Source organism: Puma concolor, chromosome E2 (genome assembly GCF_028749965.1).
Source record: "Puma concolor isolate L17-30 chromosome E2, mPumCon1.1.hap2, whole genome shotgun sequence".
Lineage (NCBI taxonomy): Eukaryota > Metazoa > Chordata > Mammalia > Carnivora > Felidae > Puma > Puma concolor.
The window spans coordinates 19269406-19287070 of record NC_141681.1 but is presented as its reverse complement, the minus strand read 5'-3'; the positions used below and the strand labels follow the sequence as shown (position 1 = coordinate 19287070).

The window sequence follows — 17665 nt, the reverse complement described above, 5'->3', positions numbered from 1 at the left end:
GTGGGGGGGGGGGGGGTATTGGTGAAGGTGCAAAACTTATGGAAGAATAGGAGTCTTGGCAGGAGGGAAGGCATGGAACTGCCAGGAAAATATTTTCCTTACCTGTGGTTCACCTGGGTTAGCTGCACAGCATTTACCCAACAGCCCTGACTTAGAAACAGGCCTTACACTAAATGTTTGTATTGCCCAGGAAACGACGAAAATAAGTGATGAAAGGGCAATGGGTGGGAAGGAAATTATTGACAATCTGGTCACTTAAATCCTGGGGAAAGTTTGGGTGAGTTCTTTTCTCGTTAATAAAAATTAAACCCTTCGGGGCTCCGCCTGCTGCAAAAAGTAAAATAAAACGAACAACAGCAACAACAACAAAAAAACCACCGTATGACTAGGTTTTGAAGACCCGAACTGTACAAGATTACTCTTTGTCTCCAGCTGAGCCCCACTTGAGCATTTGAGTCTCCAGCCGAAGGAAAAGCCTCGACTGCTCGAAACCAGCTTTGGGCCGGGCTGGGCGCATGAACATTGGGACAGCAGAAACTATGGCTTTTGCCCTGGCTAGCTTTAGAGAACCGCTCCGAAGAGTCGAAGTGGTGGCCAGAGCACCAAAGAGGAGGGGAGTTCGGGAGCGGAAACAGCCCAGGGGCCCAGGGAGGGGCGGCTAGGCCTGCTTGGGGCCTGGCCAGGCACGGAGGCGGGGCCCACTCCAAAAGACCGCGCAACTTGGGCGGGGCCAGACCAGCTGGGACCTGGCGACAACTGAGCCCTGACCCTTGCCTGGCGCCAACCTCGGGTGTTCCAGAGGCTTCCGCTAGACCACAATTCTCAGGGGCTCGCCCTGGCAGCCTCCCTCCCTGGCTTAGCCTCACCTCCCGCGCTGAGGGCTGTGTCTGGTCCCCAGCGCATAGCACACTGGGAACTGTAGTTTTCTCCTGGCGCACCTACGCCAGAAAGGAGGTCGGGGGAACTGCGTTTCCCAGAGTGCAGCAGGGTGGCGAGGGAAGGCAGGGGGGAAGGGACAGTCGGTCGCAGACCGCGCTGGGTTGCCGCCGCCGCCGCCGCCGCTGCCGCCATCGTGCCAGCCCCTCGGGTGAGTGTCGGGGCTAGCGCGCCGGGGCGGGGGCTAGGCCGCTAGAGCCGCGCTCTGGGCCGCCTGGAGCCTCCGCTACCAGTCTCCGGGCGCCCCCCCACCCCCACCGGCGGCCCAAAGCCGCGCGGGGACGGGGCCATGTGTCGCGCGCGGCTCCGCCTCCCGCCGGTCCTCTGAGGCGGCGGCCGAGGGGAACACAGAGACAGGCGCCTATCCGGCAGTGTGGTGCCTGTAGCGGGTGCAGCGGACTGCGCTGTGGCCAGGCTTTTTTTTCTCTGGTCCAGACCACCCGGATGGGGCTCTCCGGGCCCCGCCCCGTCTGGCCTAGCCCGGCCTGCCGGAGTCCCGCAAGCTCTGCAGGCAGGCTAGCGGGACGACCCCAGCCCCACGTCCTGCCACCCGCCAGCGAAGGATCCGGGGATGGGCAAGCGCCACCCGGCCCGCTCCGGAGTCAGCATTGGGTAAGGGCGCTTTCCTGCCGCAGCCCGGGATTAGGACTCTCATCCGTTTCCCAACCATAGCAAGGCTAGGATATAGGTGAATGCTTCTCCCCTGCTTGTCTGCACGTTGGGAGTGCACAAAACCTAACTCCCACTCTGTGGAACTCATGCGTAGGTTCCTGCGTGGAGAGTAGGGTCAGGGAATCTGGAGCGAGAGGGTTCCATGTGGGACTTAACCCTCCTCCAGCCTTGGAGGATCTGGCCTGATGCGAGGAAGCGGCTCTGGACTGGTAGGCTCAGACCCCGCCCTTCTATCAGAGACCAGGCCTCAGCTGTGGTTGGGTTGGCCGGCTGTATTAGTGGAGGAGGGGAGGAAAAAGCCTAGGAGGTGAGGTTGGATATGAGAGCCCCCAACATGTTATTAGACCTGCTCCAGTGCATTCTAATCCTCACATCTGCCCTTTCCAGTCATTTGCCCTCTTCCCCAGAGGAGAATGATTCCGTAAGATTGGTGGTGATAAGGTTGGATTTAATGGAGGGGAAAGTAGGATTCAGACCTGAAGTCCATAGCCCAGTGCCAAATAAGAGACTGGGCTTGAGGTGACATTGGCGGTGAGCACATTGGGGCCGCGGGGCTCAGATTCAGATTCTGGGGCTCTTCTGAAGCGTAGGTGGGAGAACTAGAGTTGAAAGTTGCAGAAAGTCAGGCTTCTCTCACATGCTTGCTCACTTCTCACCAGGTGGAGTAACCTGTTTACAGGCAGGAGGCTGGTTGAACCTTGAGAAATTGCCTTCATTGATGAATCCAATGACCCCCTTGAGTCCTGGGAGAAGAGGAGTATCTAGCCTTAGAGTAGTCTTCTGACAGGCTTTGTAAAGGTATTTCTGATTGAGTGATGATATATTAAGAGACCAGTCCAGAGAGGACCATGGGATTTTGGGAAGAGACAGCTTGTCGAGTCTTGATTCCTCTGACCCAGTATAGCTTCTGAGCTATAGTTTTTGTGAGGATTAAAGAAGCAGCTAAGTCTCCGTAGGCCTGGCTTCAGCAGCAAGCAGATCTCTTAAGAAAGTTGAGTTAGGCCCATGATGCAGGAAGCCACCACCGCTGGACTGTTTTTTTTTTCCCTCGAGTATTTCCCCGGGTGATATTTTTCTGGTCATTGGGCTCTAGCTTTGGCAGTTTTTCTGTAGTTGAATTGCTTTGTCTAGTCATTCTCCCTGATTAAGGAGAACAGGCAAAGATCTGTCCTGATCTCCTGATTCCCTTCCCTCTGTACTCAAACCTCCTAGTCCACATGCTGGCCCATAAACATGTGGAAGTCAGGTTCATTCAGCAAGCTCAGGAGAGGTCTGGTTTGCTAGTGGACATGGGCAAGAAGAAGGGACTGCCCTAAGAACATACACAGGATCCCTGTGATAGAATCTCTTAGTACTAGAGACAGCTGTTTCAAGACCCTCTGAAGATTGTCAGGATTCCTTTTGTCTAGGACACAGGTTTCACGTGAGGTAGGCTTACTGCTATGGATCAGTTTGCACATTCCAAGGCCCTAAGTGACTTTATGATAATGGTTTTCTTCAGGGTCAAAAAGATACCATTCCTTCTTGAAGATTACCCAGGAGGAGGAAGAATTCCGGTTTCTCCCTCATTCCAATCCTAGAAGTTTTCTATAACTTCTGTGTCTGGGCTTAACTAGCCATTACCCGGCATCCTGACCCCCAGAAGTCCTTGATCTTTCTGGAATTTGGCAGGCCATCTGTATCTCAGAGATAAGAAGAGAGTCCTGAGATTCTCCAGAATCTGTCTGCACCTTCTATTCACATAGGGCTGACTTGGAAGTGGAGTTTGGCATGAAGCAGTCGAGATGTGGCCGCATAAGCATGGGGGCAGGGTGTGAGGATGCCTAGGTTCTCAACTCTAAACTAGGTCCTTTAGTGACATAGAGTGCACTTCTTTTTTTTTTTTAAGTTTTTATTTATTTTGAGAGAGAAAGAGCACGCATGTGTGCTGGTGGAGGGGCAGAGAGAGAGGGAGAGAAAGAATCCCAAGCAGGTTCCACTCTCAGCATGACTCAAAGCTGTATCTCATGACTGCAAGATCATGACCTGAGCTGATGTCAAGAATCGGATGCCTAGCCAACTGAACTATCCAGGAGCCCCTGCACCTCTCCTCTCTGAGCCACATCTCACTTAAAAAAAAAAAAATTATTGTTTATTTTTGAGAGAGAGACAGTGCATGCAAGTACAAGTGGGGGAGGGGCAGAGAGAGAGGGAGACACAGAATCTGAAGCAGGCTCCAGGCTCTGGGCTGTCAGCACAGACCCTGATGCAGGGCTTGAACCCATGAACCGTGAGATCATGACCTGAGCCAAAGTTGGACACTTAACCGACTGAGCCACCCAGGTGCCCCTGAGCCATATCTCACTTTATTCTGCTGTCTAATTTAAAATTTTTTTTTTTCAACGTTTATTTATTTTTGGGACAGAGAGAGACAGAGCATGAACGGGGGAGGGGCAGAGAGAGAGGGAGACACAGAATCGGAAACAGGCTCCAGGCTCTGAGCCATCAGCCCAGAGCCTGACGCGGGGCTCGAACTCACGGACCGCGAGATCGTGACCTGGCTGAAGTCGGACGCTTAACCGACTGCGCCACCCAGGCGCCCCTCTGCTGTCTAATTTTAGAACTGGAAGACACCTTATATTAAAATATTCTAGGATTCCTCTACTGGAACATTAGTATCTTTCTTGGAACTTTCTTTTCCTTTCTTACCAATGATTAGTATTATTCAACAACCATTCTTTGGCCCTTTTTGTGTAATAGGCTCTGAGCTGAAACTGAAGGTAGCAAAATGAGCCCTACCCAGTCCTGGTGCTGGGGAAAGGAGGAAATGTTACTATTACATACTTAGGGCTAATGTTACTATTATGTACTTAGGGTCTTTTGGCACAGAAGAAGGGGCTAGAGCACAGATGAAGAAAGGCTGTTAGTGAGCCTACTCTCCTCTCTGCTTCCAGCAGGAACCGTAGAGCAAGGCATTCTTCCACTGGTGTGTGCAGGAAGGTCTGGGGTCCCTTGAGCAATGCTGTCACCACTCCAGATTGCTGTGGCTTTTGGGTCTAGCTGCTGTGTTCTACAGCCTGCTTCTCTGTCCCAGGGGTCTCTGCTGGGCATTCTCCCACTGTCTGGGACTCTCACCAGCATTTTGTGGTCTTCCCATTCCCTGAGTGGAGCCTGGGTGTGTGGCTTCTGCCCCTTTCAGTAAGACCCTCTCAGGTCACTTTTTTTCAAATGCCCAGTGCTCCTGAATGGTACCCATGAGGACATCTGCCCAGAGTGAGAAACAGAGCTGCCCACCCCCCAGAGATAAAAGGGAATAGTCCTTTTGGAGAGAGGGGATCCAAAAACGTTTCCACAGGATGGACATTGAAAGTTGAGCAGGATTTCTAAAGAGCAGGGGTTGAACTGAACCTCCTCATGGAAATTTTTTTTTTTTAATTTAATTTTTGCTGATGGGCCCTCTGAGAATGTTTGTGTATTTGAGGTTGGATTTGAATTGGCTACCCCTTCCCTGGCTTTGAGACTTTCTTGCTTTGACCATATGTGATAAGAATTACTGAATTGCTCCCTGAGGGAGTCAGCAGTGTGTGGGTTATCCCTGGAGTGACTTCCAGGCCCACGTGATATGATCATTTTGGTCAGCATCCTGGGCACCAGGTTTGTGTGGAACTGGGCACCAGGTTTGTGTGGAATCATCCTCCTTTTCATCCTGTCAGCTAGAATGTGTCTTCCTGGGAAGAATCCTTTGTGCAGGTCTGGCTGTGACTGTGGAAGTGTCTTAGTGGCCACCTGACCTGCTATGGCTTTCTTTTACTGCCCTGGGTCTTACTCCTTACCTATTTGTGGTACCTGCTATGTGCCGACTCCCTAAGTCCCTAGAGTAGAGAGGAGCTACCCCTGAGAAGGAGAACCTCCCCGTCATGAGAGTGGTATTTTTGAGGTGCCTGGGAACTCAGGACTGTTTGCTTCAGTAAACTGAGGAAATTCTGGGATGTTTTTTCTTTTTTCTTTCTCTTTCCTTCTTTCTTTCTCTCTTTCTTTAATGTTTATTTATTTTTGAGAGAAAGAGAGAGGGAAACAGAGGATCCAAAGCAGGCTCCACGCTCACAGCATAGAGCCCGATGTGGGGCTCGAACTCATGAACTGCGAGATCATGGCCTGAGCTTAAGTTGAACCCTCAACCGACTGAGCCACCCAGGCACCCCTGGAATGTGTTTCTTAAAGCCTCTGATACTTCAGAGCCACTGGGTCTCACCAGGGCAGAGACTGCTGCCCCCTGGAGTGTTGTCTCTGTGTAGAGACATTGGTTCCATTTGCAGAGGTGGTTTTACACCCAGGCGAACGCAAGTACTCACTTGTCCCTATGGTATAGTCCTACTTTGACCAGTTGAGCATGCACTGAGGGGAATGGAATTTGTTGATTTCAGAGGGCAAGAAAAGGCCTGGGCTCCATTCCTCAGCACTTCATTTGTTACCTCTACACTTTATGCTACTTGACATTGGCTCACAGCTGTTCTAGTCCAAGCCAGTTTTGTGGATATCTTAATGCTGGCTATGCCAGTGGCCCTATGTAGTCTTGAATTTTTTCTTAACCTCTTGGAGTCCTGGTTTCTGCATCTATAAAATGATGGTAATCATACTAGCTTTGCAGCTGTGAGGCTCAAATGAGAGAACACATGTAACTTTTTTTTTTACGTTTATTTTTTTTATTTTTGAGAGAGAGAGAGAGACAGACTGTGAGTGGGGGAGGGGCAGAGAGCTAGAGAGACACAGAATCCGAAGCAGGCTCCAGCCTCTGAGCTGTCAGCACAGAGCCTGACATGGAGCTCAAACCTACAAACTGTGAGACCATGACCTGAGCTGAAGTCGGACGCTCAACTGACTGAGACACCCAGGCGCCCTCATATGTAACTGTTTTGCTTACAGAAGAAGTCATTCCATTCAGCACTCCGGAGACTCCGTGTGCATCCCTTTATTCCTCTGCTCACCTCAGTCTCAGAGTGTCATGGCAGTATTAGCCAGGCATGGTGGTAGCAGACCATGGGGGTGGTCACTTAGGGGCTTTAGGCCCAACTGGGGAGCCAAGTCCATGTATACCTGACCAGTAAGTTCATGGCCTGGGGTTCAGTTCATGGATGGGAGCTGTCTAGGACAGGGTCCCTAGAAATCTCTGGGTCATGTGGGAAAGGGAGGCTACTTAGGGTCTGAGTAAGTACAGAGCAGAGGGACCAGAATGCAGATCTCAGGAATTAGCTTCTGGGCCGGCCAGGGTGTCCTGAAGGTTCTGGATCCCTCCTCCAGGCCAAAGAGGAGGAAAAGGCCCTCACTGGAGGCACTTAGGCCTCAGGGGTCTGCCCCAGGAAAGGGTTCTGTCCTGGCCAGCCATGCCGGCACTAGACCTTGGCTGATTTCTCTCCAGACTTCAGGCAGGGGAATGGTGGACTAGGCAGTTGGGAGTCCTGGATTGAGGCTGTTCCATGGTGTGGTATCCTTGTAGGAGGCTGAGGTAACCACCTTCTTTCTAGTTCTTGACCTCGGTGTTCACTTAGGACCTGACGGACTCCTTGCAGCTGGGTCTTCCTTTATACCCTCAGTTGATTACCCCTAACATCCCCAATTACTGGTGAGGAAACAGGGTCAAAGGGTCATACAACAAGGGAGAGGAGGAATAGGCTAGAGGCCAAGCCTTTGAGGGTGTGGTTGTGTGCCTGCTGTTGAGCCACAGCTGACCTTCTTTCAGGTGACCAGGGCTTTGGGAATAAGTGAGGGGGTTGGACCAAGCCCTCCAATAGACAGATGACTGGGTAGTTGACAAAGGACTGTTTCCTGATGACTTAGACAGAAGGTGCAGGTAGAGAGGAGGTGGGTCACTTAAATTCGGCAGGGTTCACCCAGAATTTGCTCCTCCTCCAGAGAAGGAGAGCTGGGCCAGGCACCATGGCAACAGGGATGCCCAGGTCAGGGAGACAGAGCATAAACAAATATGTTAAGTGTGACAATCTCATTCAGTGATAAGTGCTAAGAAAACAATACAAGATGGTGAAATGAGTGACCAGTTACTTTAGACCGAACGGACAGAGAAGGTGTCTGTGAGGAGGTGACATTTGAGCTGACACATATGTGACAAGGAGCAGACAAATGAAGATCCAGGGAGAATAGTGATCTGGGTAGAAGGATCGACAGTTGCAAAGCTCTTGGGTGAGAACAGGCTCAGCATGTTCCAGGAACAGGGACATGCCCAGACTGGCAGTAGAGGAGGGGCGAGGGGTGGGTTGGGTGGCAGATGAGGTTGGACAGCCAGGAGGGCAGGTCACCCAGGGGCCTTGAAGGCAGTCTAAGTGGTTGAGACTGTTAGTGGAGAATGGGAGGGAAGTCACTGGAGGGCCATAGGATGTATGAGAGTAATGGCCATGGTTGATGCTGACTTCAAGGATCCCCGTAGAAGCTTGGTGTATCTGCTGACATGCCCTGCAGGCCTTGGTGATGGGTGCTCAAAAAAAGACAAACATGGGTCTTTCTCTGTATCAGTCTGGAGTTTGGAACATCCTCTTCCCCATCACTCTCCTGCCCCCAGCCCTGCCCCAGGTCCAGCTAGGCTAGGATCTCTGACTTGCTGAGATGGTAGAACTGGGCTGTGACTTCGCACGTTTGGGAAAACTGTGAGATCATCCCCCATGAAAACGCCTTTTGTTTGGGTTTGGTGTGGAAGTCTGCCTGGTGCCTTTGTTTGGAGGCAGAAGCCCTGGTTCAGGCCTGTCTTGCCCCTCTCTGAGAGAGTCAAGGTTAGAGGTTAGGGCTTCAGTGCTATGTGCCCAGGAGCACCTCTCTCACTGGGTGGTCTACTCATTTTTACCTCCAACCTGTTGTCTCTGGGAGTCCTGGCTCTGGAGTCCACTAAACCTGGTTCCATCTAGTTCCACCACCCATTAGGCTTATGGCCTTGAACAAGTTAGCTAACCTTTCTGAGCTTCATTTTGCTCGTCTCTAATGTGGGAATCGAGTCACAGGGTGTTAGGACCAAATGCATGTAAAGCCTTTAGCACATGTCTATACCTAATACGTATTAGTAAAAATGAGATGTTATCAGGTAGACACTGCTATTTAAGTTTTGTCACTGGAGGGGCATCTGGGTGGCTCAGTCGGTTGAGCGTCCGACTTCGGCTCAGGTCATGATCTCACAGTTCATGGGTTTGAGCCCCGCGTCTGGCTCTGTGCTGACAGCTCAGAGCCCGGAGCCTGCTTCCGATTCTGTGTCTCCCTCTCTCTCTGCCCCTCCTCCACTCACACTCTGTCTCTCTCTCCTTCAAAAATAAAAAAAAAAATTAAAAAAAATTTTTTAAGTTTTGTCACTGGAAACACTGACCCAGAATTTGAGGATAGAAATGAAAATTTTCTGTTGTCTAATGGGGTCTTCTGGACAAAAGATTTTTTTTTTTTTTTTTTTTTTGGGCAAAAGATTTACCCTGGGATCTTTGACAGCCTCAGGGAGTCTGAACAATCTGAAATTATTCGCAAGGCTGGGACATCCCTACCTCTGTGCAAATTTATTGGGAGAGGGTCACAGTTTTTGAGACATTCTTAGAGGGTCTTTGCACCCACAGAGACCTAAAGGTCAGTGAAGGCTGATGCTCAGTGGGCGAGAGGTCATCGAGGTCATTTCTGCTCCTCGAGGAGCCTGGCCTCACTCAGCCTGCGGACTGTTGGGGTGAAGCAGGAGATGGCGTGGTCAGCGGTCCTCTTGGAAGAACTGTAGGAGAAGCCGTCACGAAGGTCAGTCCCCAACCTGATATGAGGCTGCTTCTGAGCCTTGGCATTTTTCTTTTTAGACTGTTCTTTCTGCAGTATATGTATTAGAATCAAGGTCAGGGCTTGCTGGCCATCCTGGGGAACATCCTCCCAGCTTGGCCCAGACCCATCCCTGTGTTGCTTGGGATGGGGGGGGGGGGTACTTTGCTCCCTGCTTCTTTTTCTGGATGCAGGAATGCTGCCTCCCAGCCAAGAGTTGAAAGCTTTATGGGAGATTTGGAGTCAAACTGTAAATCCTGTAGTTTGCTGAGCCACACTCTGTGCTAAGGGATTGGGGTGGGATGGAGTGGGTGTGGCAGGAACCACACTGGAACCCTCCCAGACCAGAGCCACAATGTTTAGGCAGAGGAGTGAGCTCTGGCTGTGTTAATATGGTTTTGCACATGGGGTTGGGGTCAACATATGAGTCTGGGAAGGAGGACCCAAATAGATGGAATCTGAGGGAAGAGTAGGAACTTGACCAGACAGATGAGAGGAGGGAGGACATCCCAGTAGGGGGACTCATAGGGTGAGGGTGGGGCAAAAATCAGTGAGCAAGCACTGAGTGAGTTCTGTTCTATTTGTGTGTGAGCTGGATGGAGGTAGGACAGAATGCTAGGGAGACAGGGACAGGTATGGATGCATATCTGTGGAGTTTCAAGATTTAATCCAAAGGTGAGGCTGTTGTACAGAAGAGACATGGCCAGCTTTGTGGTTTAGAGCTCAGGGGCACATATTTAGCAGAAAGAAAGTGCTGACTTCAACCAGAGGACCCAGTGTAAGCCCTGATGTACTAGATGGACTTGGGGCAAGACATATCACTAAACCTCAGTTTTCCCACCTGTAAAGTGGGATGACAGTGGAATCTGACCACATGGCTACCATGATCAGTACCTGGAAATAAACGTATCAGGGCCAAACAGGTCAAGAACAAGGTTGGTATTGGCTTCAGGGACCCTATTTGGAAAAGGCCTCAGTCTACATAGTTTTGAAGGTTCCTTCTCACACTTTCTGGTGCCCCCAAGCAGTCTCATTCCTTAGGAAAACACACTTTGCCCTGCCCCACTGGACCAAAGTGTCTTTCTGTCCCTTTATCTGTCCTCCCTCTTCACTCCACCACTACTTCTGCCAAGTAGTTTTTGTATTGGCAAGTTAACATACCTTAAGAACAATATTGAAAAAGGAGACCCCCCCCCCCCTACTTCCTCTGCATCACTGTCCTACCACATGGCATCACTTTTCTTGTCTTTGGGTCAGCTTTTATTTAGCCTTATTTTCCCTTACCCTCCATCTCCAGCTTTCCTGTTCCCTGCCCTTATCTCTTTTCTTGTGCCCAGACACATACTTATGCTTTTTCTTCTGATCGGCATACTCTTTCTCCAAGACCTTCCCTGAGGACTGCCCAACCTTGCCGAGGACAGAGGGAGAGATGGCCCTTACCCATTCTTCTAGCTTTCCTTCTGCCCCAGAGCTCTTGGGGTAGGATACCATGGGGCTGGGCCACAGTGAATGAGCCAAACATAGTGAATATTAGGTTGGAAGAGGCAGAGATTTGAGATGCAGCAGAGATGGCTGGGAGTGGGGGGGTAGCTACAGTCTGACCCCTTGGAAATGTGACCATGACAGCAGCTGAGACTAGCTTTTGACCCTATGCTTTACCCACAAGTTGATTTGTTTCTTGGCAGAGTATAAACTGGGACACACCTTGTATTCCTGTGTAGCAGGCGTGCCTGGGTCCAGTCTTTCTCTTCTGCTTGTTTTAGACTTTTCTTGGACATTTCTTAGTCATCTTAGCACTGAGCTCCTATTTTTAGTGCCACCACCTCCTATGGGATCTAAAATAAAGCTGGCTCATCTTCCTGGCCCCTCATTGGCTGAAGTATTGGTCATAGGCTGGGAGATTGGCTGGATTGGGACTAAGCCACTGGCCCTCTACATTATCTATCCCGGCTGGCTCCTCTGGCCTTGGGTGAGGTCATAGGGACTAGAGTGAACTAGCAGGTTCCCTTGGTGAGGCTTCACAACCACTGGCAACATCAGGGTTCCACCCCCTTACAGAGGAGGGAGCTGAGGCCCTTCTTGGGGCAATGACTTGCATCAGGTCCCACCACTGTTAATGGTTGTCTGCCATTAACAGACACAACGCAACTCCTCACTGCTTTGGTTCAGAGTCCTGTTGTCAGAAGATGGGGAGGTAGTCAGACACAACTGTGGAACAACATACAAGTCTGCCATTGTGGTATCCTTCAGTGAGATGTGGGCTTCTTATCTGGGAGGGGCCTAGCAAAGCCAGAGTGGCTCTCGTCTACAGCTTGAGTTTCCTTCTAGCAAGCCTTGGAGCTGTGATGTCTATAGCTGGGAGGGGGTCTCCCCGCCTCCCCCCCCCCCCCCAAAAGACCAGAGAAGGGCAGCCCCTTCCAACGGAAGCAGTGCTGGGATGGGGAGTGTGAAGAGATGATCGCCTCTGTTTCCCTTCCCAGACCCCCTCAGTATTACTCTCTGATTCTTTGAATTCATGTTCCCATCTCTGAAGTGGGTAGGGGTAACCCTGTCATGAAGAAATGAATAGATGTTACCTGTGCTCAAAGAAGTAAACTGCTCCCTTAAGACTAAAATGGAGGATCACTTGCTGTTTTATTGCAAGTGAGGACTTGAGGAGACATCTCCCCCTACTCTCACTGGGTCTTCCTCCACCTCTTGATATAGCCCTGGGGCAATGTTGATGGGACTAAGGACATTACACAGATATCTGTAATTTCTGACTTGCAAAGTGGGAAGAACAGATTGTTGAGAGAATTAAATGAAAACATGTGGGGAGAGTGTGTGTCGTTAGCTCCTTCTTAAAGCCCCACCCCCCATTGGGCATTGAAGGGCTTGCTCTGACTGTCCTGGCTCCACCCTCAGCACCTATCCTATGTGCTCCACATCCTGGGAGCCCCTTTGTTTCATTAGCCAGAGCTCCTCAAAGGAGAGTCTGAGTCTGGTCCACCTCTGGGCTCCCTGCACTGGTCTGTATTGGGAGGGGCCTCCTACCAATTCTCCAGGACCTCTCTATAACAGACCTCACCAAAAGACTCCCTCCTGGAGGAGGCCAGGAGGGGTAGGGGTCAGTGAAGAAACCGCAGCTGGCTACCTCCTGTTCCCTTGGTACCAACACTTCCCTCCATGTCTTGCTGATCTTGCAGGTCTCAGTGAGGCCGGGTGACGCTCCAGAATGGGAGACAAGCCAATTTGGGAGCAGATTGGATCCAGCTTCATTCAACATTACTACCAGTTATTTGATAACGACAGAACCCAACTAGGCGCAATTTATGTAAGTCTCCAGCTCTAGGGCCTGAACAGGGTCCCCAAGGGATCCATTCAGATGTTGGGCCAGTGTGTCCAGTTCACAAGTTCTAGAAGCCCTTACCGGATTTGGCTATACTCTTCTATCTAAGCTTCTGTCTGTGGCAGAAGAGGCCTGAGGCTTAGCCCAACTACCTGGTCTACACGTTCCCTTCTGTCATCTTCCATAAGAGTAGGGATCCTGTATCCTTGGCAGGTTGTTACGGGCTTGCCATTCCATGGTCCTGAGAGTGCCTCTGGTTCCAGATTGGGCAGCAGCAGACAGATGCTAAGGCTCATGGTGCTTTCTGGAAGTGGCAGGTATGAGCATCATCAATGCAAAACTGAGTTCTCCTGGAGGTCTTAGGTCCAAGTTTCCTTTTGAGGGCCAAACACCCCTGAATGCTCATGGTAAACAAATGGGGTTAGCCCAGGGAGACTGGTGTGTCTTTAACTCTTCTAGGCAGGCACTTGCTATTTTAATGATCATGTATACCAAGAGCTACTTGTATTTGACCCTGCCAGGACTCAGTCACAGTAATGTGATTGATCAGGCCATTTCTAGCAGGTCTGTCCAGAATGGAAATGATAGGAGTCATCCAGCATAGCCTGAGAACCTGACTGGGCTGTGGGGCAAAGCTCTCTCTGTGTCTCCAGAAACTCGGGGTCAAGTCTGAAGAAAAGAAAGGGATCTTACCAGTGGAAAGCCAAATCCAGTAAATGCATTATTTGGTTGTCATCAGAGAGAGTTTTAAAAACTTGAACTGATATGACTCTGGGATCCTGGCACTTCTGTTTTATTTGCTTCTTAAAATCAATGAAAGCAGCCCCGACCCAGAGAAGAGAGCATGGTCCTAAAAGAATGCTTTATGTATGTCATTTTGTATAATCCTCAGCATATGTCTTTTTTAAAGATCAGAAAATAGAGGGGCGCCGGGGTAGCTCAGTCGGTTAAGCGGCCGACTTCGGCTCAGGTCATGATCTCTTGGTCCGTGAGTTTGAGCCCCGCGTTGGGCTCTGTGCTGACAGCTCAGAGCCTGGAGCCTGTTTCAGATTCTGTGTCTCCCTCTCTCTGACCCTCCCCCGTTCATGCTCTGTCTCTCTCTGTCTCAAAAATAAATAAACGTTAAAAAAAATTTTTTTTTTTTTAAATAAATAAAGATCAGAAAATAGAAAAATATGTAACTTGCCAAATATTATAGCTGGTAAGTAGCAAAGGCAGTTTTGAGTTCTGCCCCTGAAGTCTATGGCAGGAAAAATATGGAGGGGAGGGGATGAAACTAGTGGGTTGCATGTTGATGTAGGTAGGGTCCCAGGCTAGGCCTTGGGAGGCCTTGTCAGCCTCCATTCTTCCCTCACCTCATGGGTGTCCTTATGGGAGTGGCCTCAGTAGAATTCAGCCTGAGCTCTAGAGATGGTAATTGAACATAGAATGTTTCCAAGTTATTTCTCATGGGCTTCTCTAGTACTGGTGCTGACTGACCACATAGCAGTATGACTTTTGGCTGAGCCTTGACCACATAATAGGCAGCCTAGGGCTCATGCATATCAGAGGCCATATAACTTCTTTGTTTTTGTTTTTGTTTTTTAGTTTATTTATTTATTTTGAGAGAGAGAGAGAGCGGGGGAGGGACAGAGAGAGAAGAGAGAGAATCCCAAGCAGGCTCCATGCTATCAGCTCAAAGCCCGACACAGGGGTCTAGCTCATGAATTGTGAGATCATGACCTGACCTGAAATCAAGAGTCAGACACCTAACCAACTGAGCCACCCAGATGCCCCCAGGGGGCATATAACTTCTTGAATAAAAACCAGGAAATGAACTTACTAAATAGGTTTGTATTTTGTTAGCTTTTCAGAGCCTGGGCTCTGGGAAGATAGGGTGTAATTAAAGAGGTTGTTAGTAGTGTAAAGTATGGAAACTACCTTCAGTTCCCTTCTTTATAGATAGGGTAATTGAGTTTTGGACTCATTTTTCCAAACAAGGTCCTTTTCAGGGACTCAGAGATAAATTCCTTTTTCTCTGAGGCCCTGACCCCATGTTTTCTGGTTTTCAGATTGACGCATCATGCCTTACGTGGGAAGGACAGCAATTCCAGGGGAAAGCTGCCATTGTGGAGAAGTTGTCTGTAAGTAAAGGCCAGGGTCATGCTGCAAGCAGCTACTTCCCTGCCTTGCTGGCCACAGCCCATCACCCCCTCTTTCTTTTGCAGAGCCTTCCGTTCCAGAAAATCCAGCACAGCATCACGGCGCAGGACCATCAGCCCACGCCAGATAGCTGCATCATCAGCATGGTTGTGGGCCAGCTCAAGGTAATAGTGCTGGTAGGGAGGAGTGGGCAGGCAGAGGAGAGCCCTGCGCACCTGCCTTCCCTGTGATGTGACCTGTTTATCAAGGGACACTCGGTGTCTAGAGCTGTATAATTCAATACAGTAACCACTAGTCACATTTTTATATTATGTTTCAATTTTAATGGCAATTTTTAAATTGCATTAATTAAAATGAAAGTTAAAATGGAGTTCCTCAGCCGAACTAAGTATATTTCAAGTGCTTACAGTCAGTCACTGTGACTGCCTATTGGACAGTGCAGACACAGACTGATTCTGTTGTTACAGAAAGTACTATTGGAGAGTACAGGTTTAGAGCCTTTCTGGAAAAGGGACAAGAGGTATAGGAGCAGGGTGGGGTTGTGGTGCTAAGATACTGGGCCTTCATACTGCCCTGAGGTATAGGTGGGCTTTCTGTCGGCAGCTGGTCCTAGATGGGCCAGCTGGGTGCTGAGTTGCAGTCCCTTGGTGGAGTCCATGTTGCCACTTCCTGAGCTGGCTACTGGCTCCGCCACCTGCTGAGCAAAGCAGATTCCTGGAACTCCTGCTTCTGTTTGCATTCTCCTTTCCTCTTCCAAGACCTATCCTCTTCAAAGCCTTCAGCTCCTCAGTCCCCCAAGAACTCTCATGGGAACTCCTACCTGTTGTGCTCCAGCAGACTGAAGCCAGATTTTTAATTTCCAAAAAGCTTCTCCTCCTTTCCAAAGCAGGACAGGTTGGCTGCCCGTCGACCAGGTCCCAGTCTCCTGGACCCGTGTCACGGTGGGACTCTGAATAATAGGCCCACATGGCCTTCTCCGTAGGTTAGGTGGGGCCTTCTGGGTTAAATAAAAGGGCAGAAAGAGGGGCCCCATAGGCCTCTGCCATGGACCCAGAAGGACCTGCCTTGTGGCCTGGACTTTCCTGTCAGTTTTTCCTGCCTGTCCAACATGCCCTGCCCAGAGTTTGTGTTCAGATAGGCCGTTGGGAGTGAAGAGGTCTTTTCAGGGGGCTCGGTGCCTATTTTCCAGGATAGGGTGAGTAAGCATGGCCCATTTCCCACTTGGCTTCAGGTTCATTCTGCTGCTTCTGTCCCAACTCAGAGTCCCTGAAAGACTGATTTGCCTAATTGCTGATGATAAATCCCAGAAACCCCAGCAATGTTAGAGATAGCACTGGTTAACTGGGCTCCTACCTTAACTATGCTTCATCCTGATCTTCTGCAGTTTGGCTGGAGGTGTCTTGCCTTTTTTTTTTTTTTTTTTTCATTGCAAATGTTATATATGACACGACAGGAAACATCAGGTGACATTGCTTCGTTTTTGCTCTTTGTTTTGCTCTTTGTTAGAGCTTTGATTACAGTGTGAACTCCGTTTTGAGTCTTTTCTCACCTACTTGGCCACAGTCAGTATTAACAGTAGTTTCTCTGAATTGGACTAACTGGTGTAATCAGACGCTAAGATTATTTAGGTTTTAGGTACTGTAAGTTATGCGGTGAGCACTACAGAACTCTTTCAAATTGATCACTGCTTAGAGACATGGGCTCAGAGGCAGGTGTGTTTTCTGCTCTCTTACGGTGGCTAATTGGTGATGTATTCTACAGTTTAAGTGCATGTAGCAGTGAGAACTGCCATCTGTAGCCCCTATGTGCCCAGTGCCATGTTTTGTACATTATATCAATTCACATTCATAAATACACTTTGGCTATACTGGGATTTGAGTCCAAGACCGTAGGGCCTGATCTCAAAGTCAGCATTCTTTGTCCTGTTCCCTTGCCACTAAACTCCCTTCCTGTTCCTTGGCCTACTTACTCAATCATTTTTTTTCTCCTCACAGGCTGATGAAGACCCCATCATGGGGTTCCACCAGATGTTCCTATTAAAGAACATCAACGATGCTTGGGTTTGCACCAATGACATGTTCAGGCTTGCCCTGCACAACTTCGGCTGACCTCCTCCCAGCCAGGCACTCATGCTGTTTCCTCCTCCCTCCTCTCCCCAATATTATTCACACTCCTCCAGATGCTCCAAATATCATACACAAATGAGCAGGGCCACGGTGGGAGCGGGCGCAGTGCGCTGCTGCTACTGGGGTATTGTGCATGATGTTTGGACGCTAGACTAGTTGCATCTGACAGGAGAAGTTTGTGTTGTACCAGCGCATGCCTTGGAAAGACTTAAGTAATGCAAAAGGTTGTTTTTTTTGTTTTGTTTTGTTTTTGTTTTTTAATCTACTGACAAGTTGCTCTAGTAACCCAAAGAAGTGAAGGAGAAAGCAGCTGCCTCACCGCCCAGATATTGATTTGTTCGGATGTTTCAATGCCTCATGATACAATAAAACCACAAAAATTTTCTTAACAGTTTAAATTGTTTTAATGAGTTTAATAGTTGGCTGGGCATCAATAACTACCCTGCCCCATTGTCTCTCTCATGTCTCACCTTCCCACCTCTCCCCCCAACTCAGCAATACATGTTACAAAGAGAAACTGCTGAAGCAGCACTCCCAGATAGCTTCTCTCAGAAGCCTTTAGGGCATAGTATGCCCCACCTCAGCCTACCTGGTCCTGGAAAACTGAGCTGCAGACAGCTTGGGTCTGGCCTGAAGCTTCCCTTGCACTGAAGCCTTTGCAGTCACTTCTGACAACTCCTACATTGGGTAGGTCAGGGCT

General features: G+C 49.6%; 1 protein-coding gene across 3 annotated transcripts; it reads left to right on the top strand.

Moving 5' to 3' along the window:
• The first annotated feature begins 941 nt into the window (after window positions 1-941).
• Window positions 942-17363, top strand: NUTF2 (nuclear transport factor 2). 3 transcript variants are annotated; one of them, XM_086689149.1, is made up of 6 exons: window positions 984-1087; window positions 9186-9354; window positions 12555-12682; window positions 14749-14820; window positions 14905-15003; window positions 16834-17363. In XM_086689149.1, the coding sequence occupies exons 3-6, from the start codon at window positions 12584-12586 to the stop codon at window positions 16945-16947; spliced, it is 384 nt and encodes a 127-aa protein (XP_086545275.1). In that variant the 5' UTR covers window positions 984-1087; window positions 9186-9354; window positions 12555-12583; the 3' UTR covers window positions 16948-17363. The 3 variants fall into 3 exon arrangements, with proteins under 3 accessions (XP_086545274.1, XP_086545275.1, XP_025776439.1); XM_086689148.1 differs by lacking the exon at window positions 9186-9354 and having other exon boundaries at window positions 942-1087; XM_025920654.2 differs by lacking the exons at window positions 984-1087; window positions 9186-9354 and adding an exon at window positions 1187-1548.
• The last annotated feature ends 302 nt before the right edge of the window (window positions 17364-17665 follow it).

What these genes read in the sequence shown, in the direction of transcription:
- NUTF2 (XM_086689148.1), top strand. Translation starts at nt 12,584, where the DNA reads ATGGGAGACAAGCCAATTTGGGAGCAGATTGGATCCAGCTTCATTCAA. An exon ending in CCCAACTAGGCGCAATTTAT is followed by an intron (nt 12,683 to 14,748) that starts GTAAGTCTCCAG and finishes TCTGGTTTTCAG; the next exon opens with ATTGACGCATCATGCCTTAC. An exon ending in CCATTGTGGAGAAGTTGTCT is followed by an intron (nt 14,821 to 14,904) that starts GTAAGTAAAGGC and finishes TTTCTTTTGCAG; the next exon opens with AGCCTTCCGTTCCAGAAAAT.